Genomic DNA, 27,803 nt, shown 5'->3' with positions numbered 1-27,803 from the left:
TGGTCAAAAATACAAAAAACGAAAGGTCAATAAATAAAAGAAACGCGAGGTAGAAAAGCCAGAAAGTAGATTCAATACCAGGCGAGGAGTGAATGAAAACAGGGTCAATTTACACTACAGAGGCAAGGTGTGAGTGATGATTAGAAGCACAGTGAACCAAAACGCTCATGTGTCACATGATCTGGCATGTCCGGAAGGTTGAGCACAAGTGCATTTTGGGAAATGGAGTCTTTCTACTAGAACTAAAGTCAGCAGCAGGCAGACAGACAGTGACAGGACTGACACTCATACTGTATCATTGTATCTCATTTTTGGTTTGAAAAAAAAAAAATAACCTGACTGAAAAACTGAATATTATCCATCCATCCATCCATCGTCAATACCCGCTTTATCCATCAGTGTCGCTTTTGAAAGGGGGGGGGGGGGGGTGTTTGAGCCTGGAGCCTATAGCCAGCATCGGGTGAAAGGCAGTATACACCCTGGACAGGTCGCCAATCCATCACAGAACTGAATATTATATTTTAAAATGATGTCAAACTCGAAATTCGATCTGAATCAGTTCATTTGAAACAAATTGCTTCAAATTCTCTATCGAAACAGGTTTCGTTACCTTACACAGTTTAGAAAGTAGGTCAAGCAGCTGAACTGAGATCAGAATGTTTTAGATTAGAGTAAAAAAAATATAATTTCTGATCTTAGAACTGTGTTTGTTGTGAACATGACGAATGACAGCACTTACAAACTTTAAAAGAGATCCAAAGCATTGTTATTGTGTTTTTTTGGAGAAAAATCACACACGTTGCATTGCTTTATTATTTATTGCTCATCATTTGTCAAACCACTTCTGAAATGGAAGGACCTCGAAAAACACCTAGGTCTGCTGATACAGCTTAACTTATGATAACATGTAAAATGTTAGGGTTTAATTAATTGAAAAAAAAATTGTGATAATACTTAAAACAAACGGAGTGTTTTCTGTTTAAACCTGTTTTTATAGTCTTATATGGAAGATCACCTGAAGAATAAGAACCGTTTGGAGAAGGAATGGGAGGCGCTGTGTGCGTATCAGGCCGAGCCAAACACCTGCAGCACCGGCCAGAGAGACTCCAACGCCAAGAAAAACCGCTTCAGCACCGTCATACCCTGTAAGCATCCATCTCACACTCTCTTACACTTTATTACACACAGGGGTAATTTTTAACGAAAAACAATCCAAATAGTGATAGTATTAATTAGACTCTCAGGTGCTCTCTCTTCCTCACTCTCTCTCTTAGTCTTTCTTTCTTTTTCTCTCACTCTCTCTCTTACTCTTTCTCTCTCTCTCTCTCTCTCTCTCTCTCTCTTTCTTTCTCTCTCACTCTCTCTCTTACTCTTTCTCACTCTCTCACTCTGACTTTCTAAATGTAAGCAAATAGAAATAGTGTCATAGAGCCTATTTAATAACAGGATTCATTATGGATCATTACAGACACTTTACCTTAAAAGTAGTCATGCAAAGAGAAAAAAGAAATCCTGGATAGAAGAAAAACATGCTTGATTGATAATCGTTTAATATCCGCATCACAGAACTCTGAATCGAAATTGAGAGTTTCCCAACCCTAGTTTGCTCATATGCATACATTTTTGAGGTAGATTATTTTGCTACATTAAGTTATTTTATATAAATACGACTATCGTTAAGTTTCTCTGGTTCACAAAATGTTTGCTTTGGTTCACAAACATTAAAAGATTTCTCTGTTTCTACTGAATGTTTGAAACCATTATACTTTTACAAAATCAAAGTTCATATCACCAAGAATATCAACATCTCAAAGTTAACCTGACATATTCTGACATTATTTTAGGGCCAAATTGTCCTTTCCAATCCAGATATGCTGTTGTGTTTTGTTTGGTTTTTCTTCTCTTTTATGGTTTTGGATTAATTTTGGTGTAACAGCGATTGCACTCAGCTTAGAAGGCTGATTTTTTAATCATTACTCACTTACATGTTTGAATTCGCTGCTAAACTAAAATGTGATATCTGTTGTGTTTCAGATGATCATTCTAGAATCTGTCTGAAAGTGGAGAACAGCCAAGGCAACTCTGACTACATCAACGCCAGTCCTATTGTGAGTTTACACTGCTGTCAAAAGTGTAGGAGTAGGTTTGACATTGGGGGGGGGGGCACATCTGCTAATATGTATTAAAGCCCACCCTATAGTGACTTAGAACAACATTTGCGGAATTACAGTTAATGACAAAAATGCTAAATACATTTCTGTACTTCTGTTTATTATTAGTTAAAGCAGCACTACTTAAGTAATTTTACTTACTTAAAGAAGTAAAATTACAGCTTGAAACTCACTGCAGCGCTGCATTGAGGTGTAATAGGAGGAATAGCGGTGTTCTCGTGTCTGTGTCGGAGCTCCTCTGAGCTCAAACTGCGACCTGCTTTCCAACCTTTAGTTCTAACAGTTCTACAAGGACTACTGGTTCATTCTTTACAAACTAACATACAGACACTCTGGCAGAAGCTGGAAAGAGACCGAATATGTCTGTGAAAGCCAGAAAACGAGAAAGAGAAACTAATCCACCTGAAACATTTATTACACTCTACAACTGTAGGGGGAGCCCACGAGCACAAAATCTCAATCCTACCTAGTGGAGCTTTAAATCAAACTAAAGGTGACTTTACAACCTAAACATGTTACTCCACATTAAATTTACTGTTGTTAAGAAAATTATGCAATTTCTGAATTATATACATATATGACAAAAACTGAACAGTTCTTACCTAATATTTAAAATAATGCATAATACAGCAGTTTTGGTTATTATTTTTATAATTATTATTATTATTATTATTATTATTGCTATTATTATTATTGGCATGTCGATTCTGTTGTATACTTACATTTTCTCCACTCTTTTTTGAAAACTCAGTAGCGTTGGGTCCTGTGTTTTAATTTTTTTCTACTGAGATCACTTCTTATGATGGTGTTCTTTTATTAACAGAATGTAACTTTTGTGTTTTAAAGAGATTTTTGGCAGCAGTTAATATAAACGTTAAAGATAACCCAAACCCTCCTATTCTGTTCACAGAAGTTGTTTTTATTGCGGTATATTGTCATTGTTGCGATTCGTTGCTCTCATCACTGACCTTGCATGTAAAGCCGCTGTTGTGCGGCTTGTTCAGCACCCCAGCTAGGAAAAGCACCCCTTGTTTTGGGAATGCGCACCCACATCTTATTCAATAGTCACTATATAGTACACTCCACACACTGCATTCCCACCACAGCACACACTGCGGACCCTCCGCAGTACACATTAATGTTAGATTAGTAAATGGGAGTGTTTGTTTCCTAGATGGATCATGACCCCAGGAACCCCGCCTACATCGCCACTCAGGGTCCACTGCCCTCTACTGTGGCTGATTTCTGGCAGGTAAACCACGGCTTTGTGTGTCTGTTTGGTTGTGTGTGTGTGTATGTGTGTGTGAAAGAGAGAGAGAGAGAGAGAGAGAGAGAGAGAGAGAGAGAGAGAGAGAGAGAGAGAGAGAGAAAGTATTGTTTAGTTATTTTTCATTAATTGTTTTAAGGAGCTAAAATGATTCAAAATTAGTAGTATTTGAGCTATATAAGAGTGTTATGTGTGTGTGTGTGTGTGTGTGTGTGAAAGAGAGAGAGAGAGAGAGAGAGAGAGAAATAGAGAGAGAGAGAGAGAGAAAGTATTGTTTAGTTATTTTTCATTAATTGTTTTAAGGAGCTAAAATGATTCAAAATTAGTAGTATTTGAGCTATATAAGAGTGTTATGTGTGTGTGTGTGTGTGTGAAAGAGAGAGAGAGAGAGAGAGAGAAATAGAGAGAGAGAGAGAGAGAGAGAGAGAGAAAGTATTGTTTAGTTATTGTTTATTAATTGTTTTAAGGAGCTAAAATTATTCACAACTATTAGTATTTGAGCTATATAAGAGTGCTGTGTGTGTGTGTGTGTGTGTGTGTGTGTGTGTGTGTAACCCATGTGTCTGTTCTCTGTGCAGATGGTGTGGGAAAGCGGCTGTGTTGTGATCGTCATGCTGACCCCACTAACAGAGAGTGGGGTTAAACAGTGTTACCACTACTGGCCAGACGAGGGCTCCAACCTCTACCATATATATGAGGTACATTCACACCCTGTCAACTACTTCTACCTGTAAACAAGGTGTAATTCCCCCCCCCCACACACACCCCCACACACTCTACCCACTGTCTCTAATTTTAAACAAAGTGCAGTATACGCACAAACAATCACATAGGGCTCTATTGTACACCCTGTGCAAGGTGCTTCACAATGTTTGTTGCTATCTTACACCCCGTCAACAGTCTCCTTTCACACCTTGTGCCCATGCCGAAAAATACAACAAATGACAACTATAGATGCGCTCAGCGTGCATAGAAGTTGTGACCCCATTAGGATTTTGGTTGCATGTTTATGAGCGGCAAAATATATGTGAAGGATAAGCAGCTAGTTTAAACATGAAATTAAAGTCAGTGGGACGTTTGGTGGAATGACAATTAGGTTTGAGTGGCCATCCTGTTTTAATTTAATGAACAAGGGTATATCAAAGTCTGCTCCTTACAACACATATTTGTGGAAGCGTAATGTGGCATAATCAAGGGAAATTTCTGAAGACCTCAGAAAAAAGACATGTTTCCAGGCTGGAAAATATTACAAAACCATCTCTATCCAGGGTTTCCCCCAGGATTTCCTTGAAGGTGCGGTGGCAGGACCCCCCGGTTGGGAACCGATAATTTATATCACGTTAATGATATCACGATATAACACAATTACACATGTTTCCAGTTATTTTCTTTATTTCCAACTGTCACTGAAAAATGCCCACTTAAAACAAAAAGTTGCAAAAAGTAGGTTTCTTTAAAATAAATCCTTATTGTTCTTTTTTCAGATACGGTAAACGTAAAAGTGTGCAACACAAAATGTTAAATTATACATAACAGAGGAGAAAGGGCACAACAGAATATATATGTATTATTTATTCGCTCTTATCTGTATTAGGTATTTTAAATGTGAGAATGAGTAAATAAAATAAAAAATATTATTGAATTTAATTAAAAATTGTGCTTATTAAAACAGACAAATAATATCTTTAATCTTTAATTTAATTACAATAAAATGTTTACTGGACCGTGAAAACAAATGCATCACAGAGCTGTTCTAGGGTGCCTCTATTCTAGGGCCCTACATCCTTGCTTTATGACAGCTCCAGAAACAGAAACAGCGTGATTTTCACTCCACCAGGTGAGTGAGCCTGAGTGGACACCTGCGTAAGTTGAAGCTGTTTAATCACTGTTTAATTCATCTCTCTCTCGCGCGCGCGCATTATGTTTCAGTCTCTCTCTCTCTCTCTCTCTCTCTCTCTCTCTCGCATTATGTTTCAGTCTCTCTCTCTCGCTATTTACAGGCGCGCTCTCGCTCTCTCTCTCTCTCTCTCTCGCGTTATGTTTCAGTCTCTCTCTCTCGCTATTTACAGGCGCGCTCTCGCTCTCTCTCTCTCTCTCTCGCCGGGCTCCGAATTTTCACGAAGGGTGGCGGGGAAGAACGAAGGCGTGGCGGACCGCCGCACTGAAATGAACGTGGCGGAAACCCTGCTATCTAAAGAAGCAGTCAGACATATTGTCACTCCAAAAGCTTTATGTTTAGAAAAAGGAAAACACTGCATTACAGCATGAGAGCCTATCTGTAAAACATGGTGGTGGTAGTGTCAATTTAGAAGAATTCTAATAAATAAAGTTCATATTTTGGAAGGACCAAGTCAAAGTCTTGACATTAATCCAATAGATTTTTATATATCATCATCGGAAAAAAACTTTTATTTACATTTTTGCAGTTTTTCACTTTTTGACTTATAGTACATCTTTTAAAGTTGCAGTTTTTAGGATATAAGGTTTTAAGATACAAGGTGTGACAACAGCAGGGTTTTATGTTGCGTTTGTGTGTGTGTGTGTGTGTGTGTGTGTGTGTAGGTGAACCTGGTGTCTGAGCATGTGTGGTGTGAAGACTTTTTGGTCCGTAGCTTTTACCTGAAGAACATGCAGACCAACGAGAGTCGCACCGTCACTCAGTTCCACTACCACACCTGGCTTAACCAACACACACCTGAGACCAACCAGGCTCTGCTCGACTTCCGCAGGTACGCCACGAGCACCACAGTGTGTGTGTGTGTGTGTGTGTGTGCAGGTGCATGTGTTTGATATGAACTTTCCCTAAGCAAGTGTGCACTTATTGTAATAAAGAGCACACTGGCATCAGAGCCTTCTTTAGTCTTTTATTCTTTTTCTCTTCCTCGTTTCCCTTTCCCTCTCTCTCTCTCTCTCTCTCTCTCTCTCCCTGAGCCTTTCTCTCTCTTACTCTTCACCTCACTTCACCTCATACTTCTTACTACCCTTGCTCGGTTTAAGCTAATTTACTGGCTTGACAAAGAAAAAAACTTTGTTTCCTATCTTACACCCTGCACAAGGCGAGTCGTAATGCTTATTGCTATCTTACAGCCCGCCAACAGTCTCTATGCCTTGCGCCCAAGGGCGTAGGAGCGGGCTTGATATTGGGGGGGACACATTTGCCAATATGAACCCAAGCCCACCCAATAATTTCCTAGAACAACATTTGTGGAAATTACTTTTAATTAAAAGTAAATTATTATTATAAGGTGATTTTACAACCTAAACATGTTACTCCACATTACAGCTACTGTTGTTAGAAAAATTATGCAAGCAATGTCTGAGTTATCACCTAATATTTAAAATAATATAACAGATTATTATTATTGTTATTATTATTATTATTATTATTATTATTATTATTATTATTATTATTATTATTATGTATTGGCATGTCAATTCTGTTGTATATTTACATTTTCTCCTGCACTTTTATTTTTTTCTACTGAGAGCTCTTCTTAAGATGGTGTCCTTTTATGTAAAAGAATGTAACTGTACGTTTCATAGAGACTTTTATAAACGTCAGGATATGTGGTCTTACTGTGAAATACAAATGAACAGAAGTCACGTTACAGCAGTGTTTCTCAACCCAGTTCTTATATATTCTACTGCATATTAAAACTGTTCTGCATATTCTAGAGCTTCCTCTGGTGGATATACATGATTAATTTAGGCTCCATAGGGGGCTAAAGGATTTTAACAGGTAAACTCAGTAAATGACTGTTTATTAGCTGATCAGGTGGAAAACACTAGTTTAGGGCAGTGATCGGGGTTAAGTAACTGCTTTAAACTACCAACTTAAAGTACTGTACGAAATTCTGGCGATCATCTACATCCAGCTTCTAGATAACTAGTTAATTAAATCAATTTTCGTTCATTATAGCTCACAGTAAGTCCTGTAATCCTAAATGAATAAACAGTTTGAAAATTAAAGTGATTAGCTGATCAGGTACAGGGAAACATTACATATATATTTTATTTTTTTCCTTTAACCCTGACTCCCAATCTAGCTAATTCCAAAGATAAGCTTACACACTAACACAGCTGCAGTTTATTAATCACAGTGGGTTTAAACTGTGTGCTGATTCAGAGACGTGTATTTTTAACCAGCTATCAGAAACATATCATCACAGTTGAAGTGGTTAGCCTATCGTTACCTTTCTTTTAGAAAAATCTCCGTATATTCATATCTGTTTTAAAATCAGCTGAAGCTGCTGCGTCCCGATCCCGCTGCTAAATCTCACAGCGAGGGGGCGGGGCTTCCCCAACAGCAAACTGCCTCTGCTCCGCGCGCCGCAAAACCAGCAAGCTGATTGGCTGTTTCTACTGAGAGGCGTGACTTAATACCTGAACCGGCTCCGTGATTGGTCCAATCTGTCTCCTCATTAATAGTACAGCAGACCTGAGCGAACTGATATCATTTTTGGGGGGGACAAATCCACCTGTTTCTAATATTGGGTGGGACATGTCCCACCCATCCCCCCCGGTTCCTACGCCTATGCTTGCGCCTGCGTAGATTAAATAGCAAAGAAGCTTGTGAATATTGGGCGTGGTGAAGAGCGTTGTGGTCTGGAAGTGAGGTGTGTTCTGGAAAAGTTCTCACTGACTGTTAGAACAGTTTTCAGTGAAGTTTCTTCAGCACTATGGCTGGGTGCAGCAGCATTAGCATTAGCTGCTAATCACAGCGCTAGTGGGGCGTAAATGCTGCCTGATAGCGCAAGACTAAAGAACTCTGTGAGTTTCACCCCAATTCCTCCCACGTTGCTTGTTTTAACACATCAAACACAAAGACTACAGTCCAGTATCAATATATTTATACCTGACTGGTAAAAAAAAAAGGTGCACCGGATTATAAGGCGCACTGTAAATTTTTGGGAATATAAAAGCATTTTAATTGCACCTAAAGTCTGGAAAATATGGAAACAATTCATAAGTGAGAGCGCACCTGGCTCTTAAAGGGAATGGCAAGTGATGTGCTGATTGGTTTATTTCACGTTATGTCCAAAACACACTGTGATTGATCAGGAGAATTAGTACCTTTTTGCTCGCTTTAAGCCACATAAGACATACTTTTACCATCGTTACAATAGCAAAGACATTCTGACACGCCCTAAATTAAACTGCACTATGCGCAGTTGATGACTCGCCTATAGATTGGTACAAAAGGGCCTTTTATCTTAGGCCAGAAATTGAGATTATTAAATAGAAAAATAACATTTAAACAAATAAATAACAGAAATAATTTACCTCTCATTGTCTCATTGTGCAGTGAGCACTAATAGAACATCACACTGTAAGCCTGGATATGTTGAATTTACTTTAATAAAAATACAAATTTAAATTTAAATTTTATTTCTCCTAAATTGTAATTCACATTTTATGGTCAGGTGAATAAAACAGATTTGTTTTTGGTCTTCTTTTTGATTTCATTTGTCTAAAATATAGATTTGAAATACCAGCTCAAAAATGATGCTTGTTCTTACAGCTCACAACATAAAAGCCAGGCAGTAAATCATAATAAATGATCTATAAGTTTATTTAAGGTAGCCTGGGAGAGTATTACGCTTTATTATAACATACACTGACATGCCATATTTCATAGTACAGGAACAGTGTTTGGTATCTCCAGCACTGAATGTGAATGTGGATGTGATTTTTAGAAACACTTGTCTGTTGGCATGGACAAGTCTTGCCAGATGCTGCCGATCACGATCATTACCACCACGATCATTACTGCTGTCCACTTTGGGTGGTAATATTAGCCTTCTATGACAGAGGTTGTGGATTGAGGAATGTAAAATAACCCACACAACTTCAAAAGTACAATGTCCCACCCATCTAGTACTCCAACTCCCATAATTCACATCAATTAGCCATGAACATGCTGGCTAGTGTTCAGCCTCACTCACAAGATTACACCTCACAACTTCTAAAGGTGTGGGTGTTCCCAAGCCGTCTCCTTAGGTAACATTTCATGATCAATTAAATATTGGTGTCCCATGACTTTTGGCATATCAGTGTATGTCCCCCATCCCTCTCTGTCTCTTTCTCTCTCTCTCTCTCTCTCTCGTTGGTTTGAGCGGTTGCCAGTGTCATTTTTGTGCTGATGCAGCTTGTGAACTCTGACCCCAGTTGCATAGTCACAAAAGTGATCACTGACAATCGTGACTCCACATCCAAGTGCACCTTGGGATACCCCCCCTCCCCCTCCGTACCCCAGTGGCCTCTGACCTCTGTACTGCTTGACCTCTGACCTCTTTCCTCACCCACTCTACTCTGCCACTGGTGTGCATGGTAGCGGGGGGAATATTCTCTCTTTTTCTCTCTCCCTCTCTCTCTCTCTCTTCGTCTCTTATCCTCTCTTTTTCCTCTTTTTGCAATTTTTCTTCGGACTCTCCTGCGTGACCAGTGTCTTAATATCATAGCTGTTTACATACATATGACTAGTTTTCAGAGTGCGCTACAGTGATATGTGAATGTAACACTATGATGTTTTGCCACTGGTTGCATTTGTGTGTTTGGGTGTGTGATGCTAATGATCTGAGTTCAGACAATTGAAAATATGAGAATAAAATAAAATAATAAAGAGAAAAAAATGTAAATGTCTCAAATGTGACACATTATGTGTGGGTGTGTCTGTGTGACTGTGTATGTGTGTTTGTTCTGTCTTACAGAAAAGTAAATAAATGTTACAGAGGAAGGTCCTGTCCGATCATCGTTCACTGCAGGTGAGTATACACAGCTGCACACCTGCAAACACACATACACACAGACAAAATGTAGTGTTTGGAGAGCTACCTTAAGGTACTGTGTGTATAAACAGTGTTTTTAAGAAATTGTCTTGGCACTTTCAAAGTTCTCAGTGCCTCATTTTAATGTCAGGACCCTCTGTGTTCTACCATGGTGTAAGAATAGCCATTTATCACTGGATCTTACCTTTAAGGTCATAAACTGCTAGATTTCCAACCATTTCAAGTGTAGTCTAATCGGAAGTTAGTTCTGTGCTCTATGTGTTTCCGGGGGATCTACCTGTGCTGGTGTGTGGTAATTTAACTACCACACCCTTATCCAGAGCAGCTTACAAGATAATTCCTATGATAGAGGTGGGCCAATGTAGTGTTAGAAGTTTTGCCCAAGGACTCTTGTTGGTGTAGCACAGCATTTTTACCCAGACCGGGAATTGAACCCCAGTCCTGATGTGATAGCTTACTGGAAGGTGTCACACCTTTAGCCTTTGTATGTCTTGTGTGTTTCCTTTTCTGCTCCTTCTGATTTCTGCTACTGCCTTTCAGTCTGTTTAGTTTTCTTTCCCCCTGTGCCTGTGTTGTTGTCCTGTCTCCGTCCTAACCATTAGTGTTGTCACCTTGTGTCTTGTTTGTAACCCCGCCCCCTCATTTTCCTGGCCCAGGTGTTCCTCACCTTCCTTGTGTATTTAAACCCTTTTGTTTCAGTGTTCAGTGTGGAGTCTTTTGTGTTCCTCAGATGCTGTGTATGTGGGCTATGTGTTTTCCTTGTCTTTGTAGTTAAGTTTGCTTAGTCTTATATTGTATTTTTACATTTTGCTACCCGTGTTTGCTTTTAGTTTTGCTTTTGTTTATCTTGTTTATTTAAAAAATGTTGATACCTGCATTTACGTCCATCCATCCCTTCACCCTTCCTGCTGTCACACCTTAGCCCATGTCTGCCTTGTGTTTTTCCCTCCTTTGGTCCCTTGTGCTCCTACTCTCTGTTTTCCTGTCATGTGTTCCCAGCCATGTGCTACTGTTGTGTTTTGGTCCTGTCTCCGCCCTAGCCCCACCATGTCATCAGTTTTTTTAACCCCGCCCCCTCGTAACAGATCCTCAGGTGTTTGAAATTTCCTGTTCCCTCCTCGTGTATATAAGCCCCTTTGTTTCAAGTCTTGTTGTCTAGTCTTTTGTTTGTTGTCTGTAGTCTTGTCAGGTTTGTTTTGTGTCTCATGCTGCTTGTTGTTAGGTTCCTGTTTTCTAGATTTTTGAGTTTTGTTTTTATTGTCTAGTTTTCATAGTTTAGTTATCCTTGTTTTGTTTATTTTTGTTTTGCGTTTCCCTACATGTGTTTGCTTTCAGTTTGTTTTCAGTAATACTTTTGTTTATCATGTTTGTTAGTTTATTAGTTTGTTTATTTTAACAAATATATATTTCTGCACTTATGTCCATCCCTCCTCAATCGTGACATAAGACTAGACTTTAAAATGGATGTAGCAGAATACAAGACAGACATGGGCTAAGGTGTGACACCTGCGTGACAGCAGGTAGTGTTATCCACTGCATCACATCAACCACAATGACTGCAGGCAAGAAATGGTCCTGTTTGCCCTCTACCTGCCCACCAAATCTGTCCGTTGAAATCTACTGCCTCAGTCTCCGGAGTAACACCTCTGGAGTTAATTTAGCTGCTTGTAGTGTAAAACATGGGAAAGTGTGGTTTCAATAAGACTTAGCTTGATAACAGCGATGTTAGCCGTTGTTGGATGTGGTCCCCAGTAATCGATATGAAGCTCACTGCAAACTATTCAAGAAGTCCATTCAGTTAGGAACGACAAGCCAGAGAAACATCAGCTTGTTTAATTATCATGACAGGCATAACAACAAAATATTCACATAATAATTCATATACACATTAAACAGAGCTTATAATAATTAGGAATAGTCATCTAAATAATAAAAGAAAATAAATAAATACACTGTTTTTGAATTACATTTTTACAACATACTGGCACGAAAGGTCAGTTGAGGTTATCTTTATTTATTGTACAATAAGTTGGTAACATAATTCTTGTGGCAGGCCTACCTACAAGTTATTAATTATCATTTATATCACAATTAATTTATTCTCTCTCTCTCTCTCTCTCTCATTTGTATGTGGGTCTCAGTGATGGAGCTGGAAGGACTGGGACCTATATACTGGTTGATATGGTACTGAATAAAATGGCTAAAGGTGAGTACAGATCAACGGTGCTGATTATAAAAATGTTCTGACCTTAAAAACAAAATCAAATGCGATACAACAAAACACTGCCGTATAATATAATAAAAGTAATCATTTATTTATAAAATAATAGTTATATTATTCATTCAAATAATTGTTTTCTTGTCTATGTCAAAGCACACACTGAAATGAAATTTATTACTTTTAATTGTATTAATATTGTAAATGTATTATTATTTTAACTGCAAATCACTATGCCTTAGTGTACAGGTCAAACTGAAGTGTGTTTTTGTGTGTGTGTGTGTGTGTGTGTGTGTGTGTGCGTGCAGGTGCTAAAGAGATTGATATCGCTGCTACACTGGAGCACCTGCGAGATCAGAGACCTGGCATGGTTCAGACTAAGGTAAAACACAGACACATACGCACACATCACATGTGATTTTCATACAAATTTGTTGTATAGTTGCATGTGTTGCAAAATTTAACAATATTTCTAAATATCTGTAGGAACTATTGAGTGCATCATTTTTATGTTATAAAAGTTGTGTTACAGTCTTTATGGTTATATAATAGATCTTCCAGTTTCCAACCTTTTGCCACTCAGAACCCCCTTAGTTTAACACAATTTTTTTTTCAATTTGAAACCAAATACAGCACAATGATCTACTTACTTGTTTCATTCTCCTGTGCATGTGAATGAAACTTAGATCAGCCTGAGCCTGTGCACGTTCTGTCTGATTTCAAACCCAAATTTCTTTAGTACATAGAGAGTTAAAACCTGTATTTCCTGATTCGTTTCAATTTTAAATTCAGAAAAACAGGTCCACGCCTCGTATGAGCAGCACCACAGAGATGCCAATTATTGTGGCGACAAAAGTAGCAAGGAAAAACTCCCTTTAAGAGAAAGAAACCTTGGAAGGAACCAAGACTCATTCAGAGGAACCCATCCTACTCGGGTCGACCCGCTCAGTACAAACAAATAAAAAAACAACAACCAAAAATCAGAACAAAACAACAGTACAGAGAATGAATGTAAGCTATAGCTAATGTAACAGGTACTCATTTATGAATATGAAAAGGTGATGGGCACATAATAAAGAGCATGGTCAAATGTTAAAACAGATTCTGAGTGTGTTAATGTGAAAAGGTGAAGGGCACATATTATGTATAATGGAGAGCTATAGCTAATGTAGGAACAGGTTCTGAATGCGAGTAGGTGTAATTGGTTATAAATGCACAGTGTTTATGTTGATCAGTGCAGGGTTGTAGGACAGCAGCGTGCACTGTAAAGCCTAGTGCTCAGTACTCACCAGTGTTGGGCACGTTACTTTGAAAAAGTAATTAGTTATAGTTACTCGTTACTTCTCCAAAAAAGTAACTGAGTTACTAACGGAGTTACTCCACTATAAAAGTAATTAGTTACCAGTAAAAGTAACTATCGCGTTACTTTTTATTATTCGCCCGTCAAAAAAAGGAAATCAATTATGCATTTACTATTATTATTAGAAAAATAACAAAAAATAACAAACGAAAATAAACCCAAAATGTTGACAAAAATATAATCTAACGAATTTCAAAAAAATAAAACGAAATTCTCCACACAACCAAAGAAAATTACTAAAACTTGTAATACTGAAAAAAGCGGAAAAACGCGTCTGGGGATGAAATTTAACAAACCAAGCCACACTCAAAAGAAATATGTATATATAAAACAAAATAATGGACAAAAACAACAATTTAATGCCCGTTAAAATGGTATTAATATAACAGCTTCACCAAAAGAGAATAGAGCTTAGATCGTGCCCAAAAATCCGACCCAGCCGGAGCCCGTGCACATTCTGCCCAAGCCTGAACCATAAACTGTCATTATGAGCCTGACCCGATCCGCCCCATAAACTGTCTGTTTTCGGGCTGATTGAATGAGCGAAATATAATCAGAATTATGTTAATTAACACTATAACATAGAAGCATAGAACTATTATTTAATTTAAATGATTTTTAAGAACAGCTACACACAATGCTGCAAGTCAAACGCGGAGGCGTTCACGTGCGCCCAGAGCTACGTGATTACAGTTTTCATTTTTATTATAGTTTAATTTTATTTTGTTTTTATTTTTTCTGTTCATTTTAGGGTGGGCTTGCTAGCGCGAGCGCTTTACACAAGAACTAACGGACCACGAGTGCCGCGCGCTCGGCACAACAACTCCCGCTGTACAACTCCGCTGTACAACAGCGCTTATAAATAAATTAAACACAAAAATGAGGATATTCTATCAGTAATTTCAGTTCGTTTTAGTTAGTTTTATAAACACAAAATACAGTTCGAGATAGTTATGTTTTTCCTTTTAATTACCGTTTTTATTAGATTCAGTTAACACAAATGTTTTTCACTTTCAATTTTCGCTATTTCGTTCGCTTTAGTGAACAATAATAATTGGTTACTTAGCAACATTGTGATTATCACACCAGAGCTTTATATAAAATAAAAATAGGAGCCTGATTTCGGGTCGGTCCTCAGGTCAGGTGGGATTCGGGCAGAGAATCTAAGCTCTAAAATAGAAAGCAGCAGCACCACAAAAACCGGAGCAGCTAAAAAGAGCTTAACGTCCTTAATTCGGAACTTGGGTTGTCCACGGCAATCACTGAATTGATTAGAGCACGCAAATCGTCACAATTGTGCCTCACTTCACCACGCCAAACCACAGGCACAGCGGCCAGAAGCTCAAGTTCACCGGACAGAGGAGGGGTTAACCAGGGCAAAGCGAAATAAAAAAAAAAGTTCATAGAGCTGCTAAAGTAACGTGCAGTAACGGGGTGTCGGAAATGGTAACGGCGTTATAGTTACAGTCATAGTAATTAGTTAGATTACTCGTTACTGAAAAAAAGTAACGGCGTTAGTAACGCCGTTAGTTTTAACGCCGTTACTCCCAACACTGGTACTCACTCCTGTATTTTCTTTGTTTGGAATTAGGCTGCTTTTCTCTGTTCTCTTGGTCAGAGATACAGTGTCACACAAGACCCAAAGGTTTACTAAATCCAAAGTCTGAAAAAAACAGGCAATAAAAACAGGCAAGGCCAATTTAAAAAATCAAAGTCAAAAATAACAGAGCAGGGTAAGAATAACCAGAAAAAAACAGAGATAACAAGAAAACGCTTCAAATGTAGTAGAGATACTAACAAGATGTCGCACCACTGCTTCGGTGCGGCATCCTTAAATAGTGTGAGCAATAAACTATATAGAAAACAGGTGTGCAATTGGTGTATAAATAAAAACTTTATCTGCTCCAATCAACTATAGCTCAACCTAAACATGTTTTGTATTTAAAATAAAATAACTTATCGTCTTATTATTTGACTTCATATCTTAAATTACCTTTGCTGACCTATTTATATATTTAAAATATTTTTAACTTTGCAAAATATATATAAAAAAAGGGATTTTGGCCTATGGCCACCCTGCAGTACCTCTGCGGCCCACAGGTTGAGAAACACTGGGATAGGCTAAGTGCCTGTGATAAATTTGTCATCTAAAAGTTTTTTTAACAGGTAGTACGACCACAGTGATGTTCACTTTAGTTAGATGTTTTTTTAACTGATGGCAATTTAGAGGATTGGATTATCGTGGACCTTAAATAAACAAAATTGCACCAAAACCCGCGAGAGGAAGGTCTCGATAAAGTCCCCGAAGAACTCTAACGAAGCTCTAAGCAGTAAACGGAGAGAACATGCATACAAGGTTTGTTGTGCCGTGAGGAAAAATCTACAAGTTAATGAAATCTAACTGATTCAGTTTAATTGATTCAAACAAACTACAGGTGTGAGAATGCCTTAACAGCCTTGACTGAAGAACCCTTTTTGTGTGTGTGTGTGTGTGTGTGTTTTAGGAGCAGTTTGAGTTTGCATTGACTGCAGTAGCGGAGGAGGTCAACGCCATCCTTAAAGCCCTCCCTCAGTGAGACGACCGCAAGACAAAAAACAATCACCCCTCTCTATCTCTTTCTTCTCTTTATCTGCCTCCTGTATGCTCCCTCCCTCTCTTACCCAGCCTCTCTCTCTCTCTCTCTTTCTCTCTGGATGTTGTATATAAAGATAACTCTTATCTCTATCTTTACCTTATCCGATGTGTTCTGACCCTGTAGTGCAGACACTCTTCTACTGCTGTAAGAAGAATTAGATTTCCCTCTGTTAAATGTTCGGACTATATTAATCATATTCTTTTAGGTCTTTATGTGTATATGAATGTGCATTTCATTCTTCATCAATCTTCATCAAAAACGTGATGTATAATCCATTTGCCTTTATTTATTTATTTATCATCATACATAATTGAAAAAGATTTTACATGACTGAGAAGAAAATGTACCACAAACCAACTGTGAACAAAATTCAATCATTCATAATTTCATTCAATAATAATGCTAATACTAATAATGCCTGAATCCTGTTAATAAAAAAACACATATGACAGAATGTATGTAGGGTAAATTAACTACTTTAATTAATCTGTTTTGGAAATACCCAGCAGACTAATACACTACAAAAAGGAATGCATAAAATTGACCTAATGTGTGCATCGTTTCCACAAGTAACATCAGCACAATTTTGTCCAACGAGGATGAGAAACTAAGAACGAATAGGGTCGTCCTGATTTGGTCCAGTAACCAGGATTGGGGACAATTCAAGCATATTTTAATGGGCTGTTTGTCTGTGATCAGAGCGCCATCTGGTGTCCCGAGCTGCCATTAACATACATTATTGGCCAGCCAGCAGCACTGAGGAGAGTTCTCAGAAGGTAAATAACAGATCTTAGTTAGAGTCTGCAGTGTGAAACAGAGGTGCATGAAAAACATCCCATAATACCTGACTAACTATACATATTAAAAAAAACTTCTTGATTCCCTGAATTTACTGAATGATCTGTTAGTTCAAGTCAGGCTGGATTATAAAATACTAAACACACTATAAATCTGTAGTTTTCTCTGCTAGACTCTAGTAAACTCAATAAATTAGTCCCGAATGATTCATTATATAACTTGTTAGTCAAAATAAAGTGAATTTTACTTCAGTATTAATCAGTAGCTAAACTGTGGGGCTGTATTATTTATTTAAACACAAATATCAGATCAGTATCAACTGATATTCAGCATTATAAGACTTTGATTCGTTCAGCTCTGATCGAAACATCCCTAAATAACAATATAAAATGATCAGTTTTTACTTACTTCCACAAAGGTTCTGTTGAAGTTAAAGAGTGATTTATTTGTTTATCTTCAAATCTTTGTACTGTATTTTTCGGAATATATGGCGCACTTTTTGATTTTCCCAAAAATTGACAGTGCGCCGTATAACCCGCTGCTCCTTATATATGAATTCTTCCAGTCAGGTATTAAGGAGCAGTAAATGTTTTTTTACATCCTGCTAGTGCTGTGGTTAGCGGCTAATGCTAATGCTGCTGCACCCAGCCTCAGTGCTGGAGAAACTGCACTGAAAATTCATGTAAGACAAAATACCGGAATTCTAAGCTTACTGTAAATGAACAGAAGCGCTTTACTCACCCAATTAAACGTTTTTTTTAGGAGAGAAATCTGTGTATATTAACATCCAGCACTCTTTTGATTTTAATTTATTATTTTTTTTTTTTTCTACAATTACAGTTTTGTTTACATAGGTGCTTCCCCCAGCTTCCCCATTGGAAGGGAAACATACAGAGCGCCTTATAATCCGAAAAATACAGTAATAATAGAACATGGGGCCATACACATAACCATCATTCATAACCGATAGGCCAAGGATGTAACTTTCACCATGCCAAGGAAATGCTTCCTCTCATCAAACAGAAACATTAATATAAAAGATGACCACACTTCATTATTTCACCTCTAAATCGGTCTTGTTTTATTTATGTACACTATACACTGAAAAATGTTATATTTACGTAATTCTGATGTGTACGTCAGTTCTACATGAATGTAACACGTTAAATCAACACAGTGGCTAAATGTAAGTTAAATTTATGTGTGTAGATGTAACATATACTCATCTTCAAAGAAACAGTTGCACCTAGAAATGATTGCAGTGAATTGCAGTGCTATACCGAAGGAGGAAAAGGGAGGTTACCAACAATAGAGGATTAAAAACTATTTTCTTTATTATATTTATTGAGCTTCACATACAGAAATAGTGTGTAATGCATGTGTAATGCAACATGCCACAGTCTCAGCATGGAGTATATAGGCTCCTATGTCTTGTTTCTTCTATTTGTGTTTTTAATGTAAGCTCTTGAGATGGCAGCAGTATGTGGATGAGCATTGTGGATGAATTCTTCTGGCTGCAACTGATTAATTTTTAATGATGAGAGTGTATTTTTTGTGTGAAACTACTGTCATCATTTGAATTGTGTAAATTCTACACAGCTTCTCAGTGTATCATGTCATATATCATGTGAAGATGAACAGGATGGACTGTATGAGTTTAGTTAGTTTCTGACATGTTTCTGCACACCTGGTCTGACAGAGGCAACATCACATCGGGCTTTTATTTTGTTTTGTGATTATTGTAAATAGAAGCCAGAGATCTATCAGAAGCTGTTTCGGCTCTCTCAGTAAATGAAATGCTGCAGTCTTGTGAATAAAGTTCTATGGTATGTGCTGTATAGTAAAATACTGCAACAATAATCAATACTCTCTGCTGTCTTCTGTGCTTTTTGTTTTTTGAGGCGATACACACACCTTTAATACTCTTACACTGACCTGAAGTGCACTCTACACGCATTATACCACTTGCTATATTTTTAACCCTTTTTTACCCCTTGAACTTTTTCACATTTTGTCACCTTACAACCACAAAGTTAAATGTGTTTTATTGAGATTTTACGTTACAGACCAACACAAAACAGCACATAATTGTGATATGGAACGAAACAGGTTTTCTTCCAGGATTGCCCTGTATTTATCTACATCCATCTTTCTATTAACTCTGACCAGCTTCACTGTCGCTGTTGAAGAAAAGCATCCCCACAGCATGATGCTGCCACCACCGTGTTTCACAGTGGGGATGGTGTGTTCAGGATGATGAGCAGTGTTACTTTTTCGCCACACATAGCGCTTTGCATTTAGACCAAAATGTTTAACTTTGGTCTCATCTGACCACAGCACCTTCTTTCACAAGTTTTTCTGGAAAACTGCCCTATTATTGTAAAAGTTTACTTTTTAAAAAGTTTAATAGTTGCAAAAGTATTCATACCTCATGAATATTTTCACATTTTGTCACCTTACAACCACAAACTTAAATGTATTTTATGTATTTTATTTTAAGGAATACTGGAATACAAATCTTGTATTTTTACAACTTTATTCTGAAAGTCACCTGTTTTTATTTTTTAAGAGTGGCACAAAAATACTGAAGTAGCATAAAGGTACACAATTTACATATTTATATATTTTTTACATATACATTTATATATTTTTTAGTGTTTAATGCATTGTTTGCAGTGTTTTAGTGCCACTCTTAAAAATAACAAATCTTGTATTTTTACAACTTTATTCTAAAAAGTCACCTTTTTAAGAGTGGCACAAAAATACTGAAGTAGCATAAAGGTACACAATTTACAAATTCTAGAACAAAGCACTTACAATACCTATATATATATCAGAGTTTATATATATATATATATATATATATATATATATCATTATATATATTTATAAATATCAGCTTTCATTATATATATACAGTGATGGTAGTAAGGGTGTTGAAATAAACGACGTTACTACTTTGACTGTAACTATAACGCAGTTACCATTTCGGACAGCCCCTTAGTGCACGTTACTTTAGCTGCTCAATGAACTTTTTTTTACTTTGCTCATACAGACAAAGGGCCCTATCATACACCCCGCGCAAGGCGAGCGTGGCGCGTTGCACCCCGTCAACAGTCTATTTTTACACCTTGCGCACTAAAATAGCGTTGGACTTTTGGAATATATTAACGCCGATGGGCGTGGTGGTCTGGAAATGAGGTGTGTTCAGGTACATTTCTAGCGTGTTTCTATCTTGGCTGCGGAAAAACAGATTGCGCGATTGATCCTGTGAAAGGACACCGAAAATCACTTGGTGCAGCCAAAACTGAATCATATTCCCCTGTGCCCTGCTCCAAAATACCCCATACCCTCATTTCCTAACACAGAAAAAAACCTCAGCCACAGCCTTCAGCAATCAACCATAAAAATAAAATATACTTAAACATCTGCACAGTAGCTATAAATAATTATTAGTAATATTTATTTCTGTCAGTTAAAATGATTAATATTTCTGTTCTGTACACAAACTTAACTGTATAGCAGATATATGTATTCTGCTGTTTAAGAATTTCAACAGATGCTTATTCTCACTCAAATGCTGGAGTTTTTGAAATGGAAAATTAAAATAGAAAAGCACTTTGACTAAACATAATTTTATTTTATTTCACTTCGCTATTATTTAACTGAATTTCACTTTTATATCTGAAAACATAAAGCGCATTGTAGTCCTGGCGTCTGATGCTGCCCATCAATTATATAAAACTTAAAACATTTGAAATACACAGAAATATAAAGCTATATGTTAGCATTCGTTTCTTTTTACTAGGGCAAATGTATTAAATTATTAAACATATTAATTTAGCTAGTTAAAATCTCGTCCAGCGCATGTCAGGCAGGCAAAGCAAAGCTTGCAGCTCGTGCGGCAATGCGGGCAGAATAACCTCTTTCTTCTAAAAAAACGTTGTAATAAATAAGGAAAATGCAATAAACTCACTATTAAAGCCACATATTTACTGATAATTAATTAAGAGAAATCAGGCAAAATGCGCCGCGACTCTCTCTCTCTCTTTCTCTCTTTCACAGCGCGGAGCTGAATTCAGCGCCAAATAATATAAAACTCAGTTCAGTTAAATAAAAATAAGTAAGGACCTGTAAGTTAATCAAATATTGTCAAATATAAAGTATAGGTTGAGGTTTTAATGAGCTGTTTCAATTATTTAAAACTGAAACTAACTGAAACTGAAACTTTTATTATTATGCACACTCTCAGAAAGCCTGTGATTGTTTTAAATTAGTTTTTTTATGAGTTTATATTTTATATTATTCATTTTTTATTCATTTTAATTATTTGTATTATTTTATAAAACAAATTATATATATATATATATATATATATATATATATATATATATATATTCCCCATAATTCCCATGTTCTTAGTTTATTGTTATAAATTTGATAATCTCTTATCATTCTTATCATTATACTTTAATTTCACTGCTATTATTATTTTATTCAGAAGATATACATTTTTTACTTTTTAAGTCAATTTTTATGATCTCTGTTGCAAACCCAGTTTTTACATAAACAATAAACAGAATAAAACAAATGTCGAACAGTTTCCTGTGCGCTCTTAAAATATGAACAGAAGTCAGCGCGCACCTGTCTCTTAAAGGTAATGACTACAGACACACTGATTGGCTTATTTCACATTACGCCCAAAACACACCCATGAATAATTAAGGGAATTAAAACACACCCTTTGCCATTGGAGCTGTGCAAGGCTTATTTTTCGTGCCCTAACGATACCAAAGACAGAGGATCGTTAAAATAGGGCCCTTAGTAATTTTCTTTGGTCCTGTGGAGTTTTTCGTTTCTTATTTTTTTTTTAATTCGTTAGATTATATTTTTGTCAACATTTTGGGTTTATTTTCGTTTGTTATTTTTCTAATAATAATTGTAATTACATCATTTATTGTCCTTTGTTCATTTTTTTAATGGGCGAAGTAACAATACTTACTTTTACTGGTATCTAGTTACTTTTATAGTGAAGTAACTAGTAACTATAACTAATTACTTTTTCAAAGTAAAGTGCCTAACACTGTAAATGAATTATGAACAAATTGAAAACAAATCAAATAAAACACTAAAATTGACTAAAATATAATCAATAACATAAAAGAAAGATAGCATGTGCTTGGCAAACATTTCATGTTAACTTATTTTATAACCATTTTAAGACACTGTACTTCTGTACAAAAAATAGACTTTAGGTATTTTCTTATTACATTTCTGTTTATAAATATAATACATTTGCTGTATAAAGACATTAATACATTTTTTAATTAATGAGTTTAATTTTGCATTCAAAACACCAAATCTTGTCTTTATCATCAAATTAATAATCAGAATTCATGTTACCATTATCGAAAAGGTATGCAGGGTTTTCATCACAGCTTCTACCAAAGATACATCACAGTGTCGTGTGATAGCTGTGCAAGCTTGATTCAACACTTCTGAAACTTTTTTGGTTAAAATTAAGGTTACAGAAACCTAAACATGCCTGTTCAATTGAAATTGAAATTGCATTTTTTTTCTTTTTCTTTTTTCTTTTTCTGCAGGTTTTCCTTACTGCCGTTTCCTGATTTTAAGGCAAATTAAATGTTTGTACAGCTGGGAAAGCACAAAATTTGTGACATCCCTGGCAGAGTTTCTTTTATGTTCATTTATTCATATATATATATATATATATATATATATATATATATATATATATATATATATACTTTTTTTTATATATCTCTTTTCAGAACATTACGTTTGCATTGATGCATTAATATAATTGCATCTATTAATTTTTGACATGTAATGTGTGTAGAAAAGATGTGGTTTCCACCTTTAGAACCCAGTGTTCTATACTTCCCAAGCCTTAACCCTACTGTTGCAGCCAACAGAGGTGAAAAGAGAAAAACAATGCGAGCTGAGATAAGACCACTAATAAAGCTGAATACAGAGTTCATGATTTCTTTATTCAGAGGCACTGCAGAGCTGAGAAGACTCTTTATTTTAAAACGCAGAATAAAACAAATCTCTACAATGCTCATGTAACAAAAATACATGACATTTTATAAGCTTTACATTTATAGATATTTTGTAGTTGTGGTCAAATAAGTCACTTTTGGACCATTTTAAATAAAAAATAAATTCTTAAAAATATAAAAAATCAAACCAAACATAAACTTAATTCATGAATTTGAATACACTTAAAAATATGAATTCAATAAATTAATCACTTAAATTATACAATTTTATAAGCACTTAATTTATTATTGTTAATTATTTAGAATGTAATTAAATTAATAAAACAATACATAAGCCATTCAAATCGGAATCAAAATCACATTTAGATTTTTTTGTTAATGTAAATGTAAAAAATACATTATCTAGAATTCCTGAACACAGAATTTCCCCAACACTGCACTCCTGATAGTAAAAAATGTCTACAAAATTAAGTTGTTTATAATTTAAATAATTAAGTTAATGAAAAAAAAACAGTACTATGAATTTCTCTAATGTGATCAAATATCATATTCAGACCATTTTAAGGATTGTACATAATTGTAAAGGTTTTGGGGCTCATGCCCCAATCCAGAGCCACTTACATTTCAATCATGTTACAAAGGATGGTGAATGTAGTATGAAAGAGTTTTGCCCACAGATTTATGTTAAGTTTTATTTCCCAACCAGTGAAGCAAACCTTATTCTTCTACAGAGAAGACTGTATGTTTGATATTTAAAATGTGAGCTGAGGTTTAAAAGTTGAATAGTGTTGTAAAGATGAAAACCCCTGTTTTTTAGGGAAATAACTCTCAGACACAAAGTTGTAGTGATAATATTTACATTTATTTACATTTAATAACAGGGTCGAAAGTTGGTGGCGAGAGGATTCGTGGAAAAGGGTGAGGAAAGAATGACAAGAATAGAAAAATATAGAATATATAAAATAATGTAAATATAAAAAAATAAAATAAATATAATAAAATATTAATATATTATAAATATGTTAATAATAATAATGTAATAGCAATAAACATAATATATAAATAAATTGCAATTTATATATTATATACATATATACAACTAATTATATATATATATATATATATATATATATATATATATATATATATATATATATATATATACTAAACTAAAATATATATATATATATTTGTATGCATCTATGTAGGTTTATATATGTGTGTAAATGAGTATGCATGTGTGTTAATGTGTGTATGTATGTGTGTACTGTATGTATCTATTATACTGCTCTATTTTCTTTTCTTTTTTGCTTTTTGACACCCTCCTCTTCCTCTTCCTCTTCCAGAAGAAGAACTCTAAATCACACAAAAATCCACACAGTTCTTTTAGTTTTATTATGAACCTTTATCTTAAGATCCCCCTTTCTAACCATTTTTAAAGACTGTACTGTTGTGTATTTATTACTCCCACAGTAGAGGAACATTTTCAGAGCTTTATCGGGAAAACAAACAATATGTGTTTCTTTAACTCTGACCTGTAGTTCAGGAGCTCTAACACCTCTCCATCACAGTCCTGCCTTCCACTATCATCCTCCACATCATACATAGATAGATAGATAGATAGATAGATAGATAGATAGATAGATAGATAGATAGATAGATAGATAGATAGATAGATAGATAGATAGATAGATAGATAGATAGATAGATAGATAGATAGATAGATAGATAGATAGATAGATAGATAGATAGATAGATAGATAGAGAAGATAGATAAAAAGGAGATGATAAATAGATAGAAAAAGGAGAAGATAGACAGACAGACAGATAGATAGTTAAATGGATAGCTAGCTAAAGCAGATAAAAGAAAGATAGAAAAAATGAGAAGATAGATAGATAGATAGAAAATGAGAAGATAGATAGATAGATATACAGATAGATAGATAACAAAGGAAAACAGATAAATAGAAAAAGGAGAAGATAGACAGACAGAAAGACAGATAGAGCTAGATAGAAAATGAGAAGAGACAGAAAAAGGAGATAGATAGATAAATAGATAGATAAAAAAATGAGAAGATAGACAGACAGACAGACAGAGGTAGGTAGAAAAAGAAGATAGTTAGGTAGTTAGGTAGTTAGTTAAATAGATAGCTAGATAAAGCAGATAAAAGATAGATAGATAAAAAGGAAAACATATAGATAGAAAAAGGAGAATATAGACAGAAAGATAGATAGATAAAAAAGAAAACAGATAGATAGAAAAAGGAGAAGATAGATAGATAGATAGATAGATAGATATATAGATAGATAAAGCAGAGAATAGATAGAGATAGATAGACAATGAGAAGACAGATAGATAGATAGATAGATAGATAGATAGATAGATAGATAGATAGATAGATAGATAGATAGATAGATAGATAGATAGATAAAAAGAAGAAGATAGATAAAGAGAAAAAGGAGAAGATAGACAAACAGAAAGACAGATAGAGATAGATAGAAAAATGAGAAGATACATAGATAGATAGATAGATAGATAGATAGATAGATAGATAGATAGATAGATAGATAGATAAAAAGGAGAAGATAGATAGACAGACATACAGACAGAAAGGTAGATAGAAAAAGTAGAGAACAGATAGGTAGACAGATAGAAATATAGATAAAAATGAGAAGATAGATAGACAGACAGACAGAAAGATAGATAGAAAATAAGAAGGATAGAAAAAGAAGAAGATAGATAGATAGAAAAAGAGAAGATAGACAGAATAAGAAGATAGATAGATAGATAGATAGAAAAAGCAGAGAATAGATAGACAGATAAATATATGGATAAAAAGAAGAAGATAGATAGATAGAAAAGGAGAAGATAGATAGATAGATAGATAGATAGATAGATAGATAGATAGATAAAAAAGAGAATATAGATAGATAGAAAAAGGAGAAGACAGACAGACAGATAGATAGATAGATAAAAAGGAGAATATAGATAGATAGAAAAAGGAGAAGATAGATATATAGAAAAGGGAGAAGATAGATAGAAAAAGGAGATATATAGATAGATAGAAAGATAGATCGATAGAAAAAGAGAAGACAGACAGAATAAGAAGGAGAAGATAGATAGATAGATAGATAGATAGATAGATAGATATATTGACAGACAGATAGAGATAGATAGATAGAAAATCAGAAGATAGATAGATGGATAGATACATAAATAGATAGATAGATAGATAGATAGATAGATAGATAGATAGATAGATAGATAGATAGATAGATAAAAAGGAGAATATAGATAAAATAGAAGAAGATAGATAGATATATAAAAAGGAAAAGATAGATAGAGAAAAGAAGAAGATGGATAGAAAGATAAAAAGGAGAAGACAGATAGAAAAAGGAGAAGACAGACAGACAGACAGATAGTTAAATGAGAAGATAGATAGATAGAAAAAGGAGAAGATAGATATATAGAAAAAGGAGAAGATAGGTAGAAAAAGAAGAAAAAAGATAGATAGATAGATAGATAGATAGATAGATAGATAGATAGATAGATAGATAGATAGACAGACAGAAAGACAGATAGAGATAGATAGAAAATGAGAAGATAGATAGATAAAAAGACAGATGGAAAATGAGAAGACAGATAGAAAAAGGAGAAGATAGATATATAGAAAAAGGAGAAGATAGATAGAAAAAGAAGAAGATATATATATATATATATATATATATATATATATATATATATATATATATATATATATAAATAGATAGATAGAAAAAGAAAAGATAGACAGAATAAGAAGATAGATAGATAGTTAGACAGAGAGTTAGAAAAAGCAGAGAATAGATAGATAAATATATGGATAAAAAGGAGAAGATAGATAGATAGATAGATAGATAGATAGATAGATAGATAGATAGAAAAGAGAAGATAGATAGATAAAAAAGGAGAAGACAGACAGACAGAAAGACAGATAGAGATAGATAGAAAATGAGAAGATAGATAGATATATAAAAAGGAAAAGATAGATAGAAAAAGATGATAGATAGATAGATAGATAGAAAAAGAAGAAGATAGATAGACAGACAGACAGACAGAATGAGAAGATAGATAGAAAAACTTCTCATTTTCTATCCATCTCTATCTGTCTTTCTGTCTATCTATCTTCTTCTTTTTCTATCTATCTATCTATCTTCTCATTTTCTATCTATCTCTATCTGTCTTTCTGTCTGTCTATATTCTCCTTTTTCTATCTATCTTCTCCTTTTTATCTATAGATAGAAAAAGGAGAAGACAGACAGACAGTTACAGATAGTTAAATAAGAAGATAGATAGACAGACAGACAGATAGAAAATGAGAAGATAGATAAATAGAAAAGGGAGAAGATAGATAGAAAAAGAAGGAGATAGACAGAATAAGAAGAAGATAGATAGATAGATAAATGAGACGATAGATAGACAGACAGATAGATAGAGAGTTAGAAAAAGCAGAGAATAGATAGACATATAAATATATAGATAAAAAGGAGAGAAGATAGATA

General features: G+C 35.1%; 1 protein-coding gene across 1 annotated transcript in view; it reads left to right on the top strand.

The window, feature by feature from the left end:
- Positions 1-19,102, top strand: part of slco5a1b (solute carrier organic anion transporter family member 5A1b) — a 51,269-nt gene extending 32,167 nt beyond the window's left edge. The window contains exons 15-23 of the mRNA XM_049476812.1: positions 998-1,145; positions 2,035-2,108; positions 3,346-3,423; positions 4,017-4,136; positions 6,001-6,167; positions 10,149-10,202; positions 12,368-12,432; positions 12,753-12,826; positions 16,309-19,102. Coding sequence (XP_049332769.1) covers positions 998-1,145; positions 2,035-2,108; positions 3,346-3,423; positions 4,017-4,136; positions 6,001-6,167; positions 10,149-10,202; positions 12,368-12,432; positions 12,753-12,826; positions 16,309-16,380 — 852 coding nt within the window. The 3' untranslated portion in view covers positions 16,381-19,102. The remainder of the gene's footprint in view (positions 1-997; positions 1,146-2,034; positions 2,109-3,345; positions 3,424-4,016; positions 4,137-6,000; positions 6,168-10,148; positions 10,203-12,367; positions 12,433-12,752; positions 12,827-16,308) is intronic.
- Positions 19,103-27,803: the final 8,701 nt, after the last annotated feature.

Source organism: Astyanax mexicanus, chromosome 4 (assembly GCF_023375975.1).
Source record: "Astyanax mexicanus isolate ESR-SI-001 chromosome 4, AstMex3_surface, whole genome shotgun sequence".
Lineage (NCBI taxonomy): Eukaryota > Metazoa > Chordata > Actinopteri > Characiformes > Acestrorhamphidae > Astyanax > Astyanax mexicanus.
The sequence above is the reverse complement of the archived record's forward strand: the minus strand, read 5'-3'. Positions and strand labels throughout refer to the sequence as shown.